Source organism: Olea europaea, unplaced genomic scaffold, assembly GCF_002742605.1.
Source record: "Olea europaea var. sylvestris unplaced genomic scaffold, O_europaea_v1 scaffold1814, whole genome shotgun sequence".
In the NCBI taxonomy this organism is placed as follows: Eukaryota; Viridiplantae; Streptophyta; class Magnoliopsida; order Lamiales; family Oleaceae; genus Olea; species Olea europaea.
The window spans coordinates 31,290-39,268 of record NW_019235893.1 but is presented as its reverse complement, the minus strand read 5'-3'; the positions used below and the strand labels follow the sequence as shown (position 1 = coordinate 39,268).

Here is a 7,979-nt window from a genome sequence, read left to right as displayed (position 1 = left end):
AAACTCCGATTTGGGTCAATTAAAATATTGTAAATTAATTAATGTACATACATATATACATGTGACGTTAGTATATTTAGAATAATGATATTTAGTTCCACTGAAATTATAATTCCAATATAGATGGCGTTACTATGATATTAAATGATAAGTGAAATTAAATAAGTCATTAATTTCACATTTTTATTCAGCCTATTATCTAGCACCATCTAAATTGGGGTTGTAACTCTAGTGGAGTTGTTTTAGCATTATTCGTATATGTATGTTGTAATCCATATCGTCCAATTTGGCACAATTTAATTCCAAGCAGATTGACACGTTAGTCTTCTTTGACTTTGACTAATTAGAAAGGGAGAAACCAAAATAAATAAATAAATAAATAAATAAAAGGGAAATGAAAATGGTATTGATTTCTAAAAAGAAAAAGAATAAATAAATAATTACAACTTTCACCAATATTTATCCATATTTTCACAGAGGATCGATGAGATCGACGGTATTCATAATATGTATATAGATGATAACACGAGGTATTTTGGGTGATTAATTTTGTTGATGCAACTTATACGTAGTTTCACGTGCTACAACAACTAAATATGAAAAAAGATAATTTATACAGCTTTTAGTGTCATACAATTTTTGATTTTTAAAAGAAACCCTAATTGGATAGAAGTTAAAATCCTACTGATTTAAAAAAAGCTATATATGTATGTGTAAATAATTAAAACTGTCTGAAATTAAAGATCCAACGATGGTTGATCTGAATCCTTTTGGTAATCTAATCTCTTTTTAAAGTTAATCCAATACCCATTTGTTGGGTCAATGAATGGAGTAAAATAATTCCAACTTGTACATTCACTTACAAGCTTTAAAAAAAATCTGAATTTCTTGCTTTGACTCTATCTCTTCTCTCAACTAAAAGAGAGAGAGAGAGAGAGAGAGATGTTGACCGTGTGTAAATGTATTGTGTTGTTTTGACTTAAAAAAAAAAAAAATAGTTGAACCCCAACTTTAAGCATCTCTCACCGTTCCACCCCATTCCAAGCGTATCCTGAGAGAGGTTAATCGAGGGATGTGCCCCCAACAGGCCAAGGAATAAGAACTGCATGTATACTAGTGCCCACAAAGAGTCTTAATCCATGTTTTAGAAATCGAATCATCACGCTGTGACTACCAACAATGTTGAATGTACCTAACCTTTGTCCGTTACACCACTGGGATATGCCCCAGGAGACTACTGTGTTGTTTTGATACTCTACCTTAAGAGGGTGTTTTGACACCCATTTTTATGAAAAAGTTAATTTTAGAATAGTTGATTGATAAGAAATGTGTAGATAAAAAATAAAAAATATTTTTTTGATTTAGGTGTAATATTATTTTAATGAAATATGTGCGATTAAAAAGAAGAGAAAAAAATAGGAATCAAACGGAACTAAATATCAATTTTGAAATTGGAGCGATTAATTATGTTCATGAAAATACTTGTTTGACCTTTTTGAGTTTTGATAAAGTCGGTTTTAAGTAAAAATCTATATATTTTAAAGAGCGGGGCCTACAATGTGGAATAAGTCCTGCATGTGAGAAAAGACGATCATCGCCATTTTTGATTGCATAACGGCAAAAGGACTTTTTTATTTTTTGAATAATTAAAAAGCCTTATTAATATTATGAGCTCGTTTGAGCCACATTATTTGTAGAATAAGAATGAAAAATAGAACAGTTATGAGCTCCATACAAAAGATAGAAATTCAAAAATGGTGACTTAAAGTGATGAATAACGATTATATTTTTTATTTTAATGAGGTAAAAATAAAGCTCAAACAGGGCCATAATTTCTTTTTGTTTTTTGAATAATTAAAAAGCCTTATTAATATTATGTTATGTATTAACTCAAAGTCTTGAATATAAAAAATAGTTGACTGGTAAAAGGGGCCTGAATTCTTCTCCGTCCCTTCTCTTTATTCTCACATAAAAACGCATGATATAACGTACATGATGCTATAAATTGCTACTTCCATAAATACATCTGAATTTGATCTCTACAGCCGCCATAGCCACTAAATTCCTGCATGAATTTCTGATTTTTTCCTTTTTTCTCTTCTTTTACAGCTTAATTTTGGCCTCCCTGCTGCCTCGTTTTCGCCCGAAAAGGTTAGGATTTTTCTCTAATACATTATCTTGTTCACTGTTCCATTAGTACCCAGTTCCCCTGCTTTCATTTTAATTTTCTTGTTAAACGGTTTTGTGTTTTTTTTTATTTTTCCTTTTAAATGAATTGTCTTCTGAACAAAAATGAACCTCCTATTTGATCTCTGTTTCTTACAATTGAAATTGTCAAAAATTCAAGTGGCCAATCCTATATTTATTCTGTTTTGTTGTTTTTTAAGTCCTTTTTATTGAACATTTGTATGTATTTTTCTTCGTAAAAGGTTAATGTTTTGATTGAAAATTCTCTTTTCATCTTTATTGTGTTGACGCTCGTTTTTTCTGTAGGTCAATTCTTGTTGTAATTATGTTTTTAAAAGAATAAAGGTGCAGATTAAAGCATTAGAGAAGAAATGAGAAATTCCCATGAGGAATCGAATCAAAATTTTAGAACAGCCAAATGTTTATGTTCCAACTTCGTTCTGCTACCTTATGTTTTCTTTCAATTCTCTAGGATATTGAATCAATTTTTTGTTTGCGCAGTATTCTGTGTGACCAGAGGATTTAGAGAATGGGGAAGCACTTTTGGATTAGAAATGATGATGATGAAGTTGAAGATAAGCAGCCGGGCTGCGTGTGGGGATTAGTCCATGCCCTCGACTATCATCATTGGCATTCCAATGGCAGAAAAATGATCCATCACCGAAAATATGAAGGCCGAAGACAGTCAAAATGTAAGCCAACGTGCGTTTCTTTATTTTTCTTCCAATATCGCTGTCCTCAATTGTTCAGTTAAAGTTACGTATGAATTTGATAGAAGTACTTTTGTCCCTGTCTGAATCTTACGGGAACTATAGGACTGCATTGAGTTCTGTATGTTATTATGGAATATGCTTCTTTAATTGTAATTTCAATGTTCTTAATCATTTCTGCAGCTTATGGAAGTGCCAAAACAAAATTGCTGGGTTCTGGTGAAGTCGAAAAGCTTTTAAACGAGCAAGAAAGCGCATTTGTTGTAAGTACTTGTACACAACTAGTTTCCTTGTGATATTACAATTGATTCTTTTTTAAGGGATGACTAATTATAAAATGAATTGAATTGATCAGAGTACTAAAAGTTCTCACTCGACAAACAANCCACTTGATGCAAATGAGGCTACCGATGGCCAAAACGAATCAGACAATAGACATAATTGTATGCAAAAAATGGAAGACAATGCCGGCTTAAGATTGAATGTGAGGGATGAGGATAGTCATTTGGATGGTTGTGTAGAGGAAGTGGATGATTTAACATTGGACAAAAGTGATTCCCATGGGGAACATGTGACTAACGACTCGGGAATCATCCCCGAGATGCTTCTCATCTCAGATTTTGAGAAATCCTTCCGAGAAATGGTATCTCACCCTGGAGATATTCAAATTTCTGAAGGTATTGATCCTGGCTTAATTATTGCATATTGTACAGTTTCAATCTCACACGCAAATTTTTTTCTTTAGGTGCTAATCTTTCTTTGTCTAGAATTTTGCACCATCAGTTTTTCTAGCAAAATGGATTGTGAAACTTTTAGGACTGGTTTTGAGTAACAGTTTGTCTGTCTTTCTTTCTTCTTCAAATTAGGTTTGGATCGTGAATGTGATTGTTTCTACCAGAAGAATTCTTCAATACACTCTCATGATCAGAAGAGTTTCTACCTGGATTCGTCCTCGTCTTTAAACAAGCTGAAACATGAGAAAATTGAAAATTCAGATACGAATATCAGATATTTTGGAGATAATGAATCTCAGAAAGAGACTGATTCCAACTCGTATTACGTGAGACACATTCTTGAGAAATCAGGCATCGTTGAAAATGCCTTCGACATAGCATGGCATTCATCTGATCAGCCATTGAGCCCTGAACTGTTTGAGGAAGTAGAGGCTAACTGGAACTGGAACCAGGAACAATCTCAATTAACCGGTTGGCATCATCAGCAGCTATTTGATGTGGTTAATGAGGCGTTAATTCAGATATACGATAAATCATTTCCGTACTATCCGAAGGCCTTGTCCTCTAGTTGTCGCGTTCGTCCAATGCCAGTCAGAAGCCACTTTATCGAGGAGGTCAGCACAAGCATTGGCGATTTGCTTAATTTCAAGCCCGAGGAAAAGGAGTCACTAGATTCTATAATCGCTTATGATTTGGAAAACGACTACAGATGGATGAACCTCCAATTGGAATCTGAGACTGTTGCACTTGATTTGGAGGATGTGATTTTCGATGAACTTCTTGAAGAGGTCATCTGTCGTTAGAGTACTGTATTTTTGTCCATCTTGATTCTTGATCAGTTGGGTACATGAAATTTGTGTTCTAGATTTATTGTGTATATAGTAATATTATGCACTGTAACAACTTTAATGTGTTGTGTGATACTGGAAGGGAGTAGCAACAAATAGGTTACAACATAATATCACGATTGAAATCCAAGGTACGATGGTCCTAGTGTTGTGAACTAAATCTAATATATGTATTTTTGGGAGAATATATCAAAAATATTTCTAACTCTAGTATTTGATGAGAAATTGTTGATTGTTTGATTACTTAAAGTTTCTTCCTTAAAAGAGTCAGAATCCATGTCATGACTTTTCACGTCCTAGAGAGATTCATTGTTGCCATTCTGACTTGAGGCATGAATGGCCTTCAAGTGCTATTGTATGTCCCAAAGGCTTGGTTTCAAAGCTTAAATGCCTCTAGATTTACTATGTGAGACATTTAGCACCTATTTGGCAGAGATAAAATCAGATTTTTTTTTTTAATAGATTTCGATGGAAGTTAATAAAATGTGTGGTTGAATAATTATGAAATTCATAAAATATATGGTTAAAATTAATTGTTTATTTTGATTTAGATGTTAATCCTTATCAAAAACTTTAATTGATATTTTGGACATTGCAATTGGTATTGATGAGATCCCCTAGTGACAATTCTCCTTCACTTAAAAAGAAGTCAAGTGTTACATGTATATAATTATTTACGTAGTGGTGTTTATAATTACACGTGACACTGAATCCAACCTTTAATTCAAATTTCACACTTACACAAGAACAATTGGATGATTGTCACTTCATATTATGGACATCATTATGTGCAATAATTATGTACAAATAGAATTTTCCTAAAAAAGTCCTTCAGTTTGTCTAAATGGTCCACAAGTTGGATTGCTCTTTAGTTGTTCCTTGAGTATTTCCTTAACAACAATTGCTTCCAGATGTAAATTTTTAACTTTGAAAATCACAAAATAAGTAATTTAAAAATGAGTTTTGACTCCCTTTGCAGAAAATTTCGATTCAATCCACAACCGAATTCCATTAGAGTCCCCTATGATTTTCTTCTCAATTGAAGCATGCAAGTAATGGTAGCCATTCTGCGTGAAAGGCATATAACTTTTACAGCAATTCGTCAAACGCTTAATGTTTCTTGGCAATTGCACAAAAATCTTTGCTCTAAACTCAACTTTTGCACCCAAATATCAAATCCCAGTTTCCAGATTTCAGAATCTGAAAAGGTTGAAAAAGTAGAGGAAGAAGATGCAAAGAGCCTAAGCTGGAGGATTGAGAAACTACCAAGAGGAGAGCCAGTTTCATCAGCGTTCCGGAGCTGGATGGGCAATGGCTTTCCCGTTCATAGTGGCGACATTTTTCACACTATCAACCGTTTGCGCAAGCTCAAATCCAACAGGCGAGCCCTCGAGGTTTGAATACTTTTGACCTTTTCTTTTACTCGAATCACACAGTTCAGCTCTGCCAGGGTTTTAATTGAAAACTGTGGCTTTTTTTTTTTTTTTTTTTGGAAAATGCATGCTATGTGTTTGCTTAAAAGCTTCAAAGAGTAACGGAAATCTGGAGTAGGTGAAAAGGATAAAATTTCCTTTTGTTAATATGTTGCGTTAACTTTGAATTCAATATTTTTCCGGTCTTCGATCGTGCTGAAAATCCATGTGTAGTTTCTCGAAACAACAAGATCTCTTCCAGTCTATCAGAAAATAAAGAAATACTAATTATGCATGTAGAAAATACTATCTCAATTTATTATATTTAATCATAATCCAGGTGCGATAGATTCACAATTCTTGTAAGATTTTAATCTTGAAATATTTTGATTTATTTCAGTTCCACGACTAGAGGATACACACGACGAACTTCTTTCGTTCATTTAGTAAGGGACGTGGTCTCCCACTCTATTATTTGCCAATTACATTGTCTAGTCAGTTGCAAATGACCTGAATTTGAGCAATATAATGGAAAAAAAAAAAAAAAATTGATAATAGGAGCTCAATTATTTATGAATCTTTGCAGGTGATGGAATGGGTGATAAGGGAGAAGCCCTACAGGCCAAAGGAACTAGATTACTCCTACTTATTAGAGTTCACAACTAAGCTTCACGGAGTCTCACAAGGTGAGAGCCTCTTCTCTCGTATCCCATCTGAGTTCCAAAATGAGTTGCTTTACAACAATCTCGTACTTGCATGCTTGGAAAAAGGCTTGATAAGGCTTTCATTGGCGTACATGAAAAAAATGAGAGAGTTTGGCCATCCCATATCATACTTGGTTTTCAATCGCCTGATTATACTTCATTCGCACCCCAGTCGCAAGAAAGCTATTGTGAAGATTTTAACACAGATGAAAGCTGATAAAGTGGTTCCACATGTGTCTACTTATAATATTCTGATGAAGATAGAAGCTAACGAACACAATATTGAAGGTTTGGCAAAGGTACTTGGTGATATGAAGCGGGCAATGGTTGAGCCGAACGAGATATCTTACTGCATTTTGGCCACTGCACATGCTGTGGCTAGGTTGTACACCGTATGCGAGTCCTACGTTGAAGCTATTGAGAAGTCTATATCAGGTCACAACTGGTCAACATTCGATATTCTGGTAATATTGTATGGATATTTAGGGAAACATAAGGAGCTGGCAAGAGCTTGGGGCACAATTCAAGAGCTTCCACATGTTAGATCGAAGAGCTTTGTGCTTGCAATCGAAGCATTTGGTAAGATTGGAGACCTGACCCGAGCTGAAGAGCTATGGGTTAAAATGAAATCAGAGAAGGGGTTGAAATCAACTGAACAGTTTAATTCAATGGTATCTGTGTATTGCAGATACGGCCTAATTTCTAAAGCCACCGGACTATATAAAGAAATGGCGGGTAGTGGTTGCAAACCAAATGCTATAACATTCCGACATCTTGCTCTTGGATGCATGAAAGCAGGACTAATAAATGAAGCTATTAAAACTCTGGAGTTAGGGATGGATTTCTCGACAAGCTCAAGTGTCAGACGATCAACTCCATGGCTAGAGACTACACTTTCGATAGTCGAAATTTTTGCAGACAATGGTGATGTAGAAAATGCTGAAAAATTGTTTGAAGAATTGAAGCAAGCAAATTATACTAGGTATACTTTTGTCTACAATGCATTGATTAAGACGTATGTTAAGGCCAAGGTATATGAACCAAATCTTCTTAAAAGGATGATCCTTGGAGGGGCTAGGCCAGATTCCGAGACGTATAGCCTAATGAAGCTCATTGAGCAATTTCGTTCGTGATGAACGAATAATCTTCACTTGCTCAATACAAAATGAGAGAGACTTGCTAGTTGGGCAAGTTCTAACATTTTCTTCTGCTCGGTGGAGGTGCAGGAAAGAATGTACCATAATACTAATTATGGAGAGATTATGTTCTTTGGAGTTCTTTCTTCGAATACCATATGAGCTTGATTCACTCAATTATGTTGAGAATAATACAGCAAGTTAACGGCACCATCCTGCCATATGAGCTTCATTCATTCAATTATGTT

At 34.6% G+C, this 7,979-nt stretch overlaps 2 protein-coding genes across 4 annotated transcripts; both read left to right on the top strand.

The window, feature by feature from the left end:
• The first annotated feature begins 1,994 nt into the window (after nt 1-1,994).
• LOC111378406 lies at nt 1,995-4,689 on the top strand. The gene is made up of 5 exons (XM_023001599.1): nt 1,995-2,151; nt 2,689-2,879; nt 3,081-3,160; nt 3,253-3,574; nt 3,764-4,689. The coding sequence occupies exons 2-5, from the start codon at nt 2,717-2,719 to the stop codon at nt 4,432-4,434; spliced, it is 1,236 nt and encodes a 411-aa protein (XP_022857367.1). The 5' UTR covers nt 1,995-2,151; nt 2,689-2,716; the 3' UTR covers nt 4,435-4,689.
• Nucleotides 4,690-5,338: 649 nt separating this feature from the next.
• On the top strand, nt 5,339-7,869 carry LOC111378413 (pentatricopeptide repeat-containing protein At1g07590, mitochondrial). Of its 3 annotated transcripts, none has more exons than XM_023001607.1 (3): nt 5,339-5,873; nt 6,478-6,577; nt 6,884-7,869. In XM_023001607.1, exons 1-3 carry the CDS (start codon nt 5,526-5,528, stop codon nt 7,726-7,728), a joined length of 1,293 nt encoding a protein of 430 aa, XP_022857375.1. In that variant the 5' UTR covers nt 5,339-5,525; the 3' UTR covers nt 7,729-7,869. The 3 variants fall into 3 exon arrangements, with proteins under 3 accessions (XP_022857375.1, XP_022857374.1, XP_022857373.1); XM_023001606.1 differs by having other exon boundaries at nt 6,662-7,869; XM_023001605.1 differs by having other exon boundaries at nt 6,478-7,869.
• The last annotated feature ends 110 nt before the right edge of the window (nt 7,870-7,979 follow it).

Coding starts and splice junctions, on each gene's coding strand:
- LOC111378413 (XM_023001605.1), top strand. CDS start 5,526: ATGCAAGTAATGGTAGCCATTCTGCGTGAAAGGCATATAACTTTTACA. Junction 5,874..6,477: donor CCAACAGGCGAGCCCTCGAG/GTTTGAATACTT, acceptor GAATCTTTGCAG/GTGATGGAATGGGTGATAAG.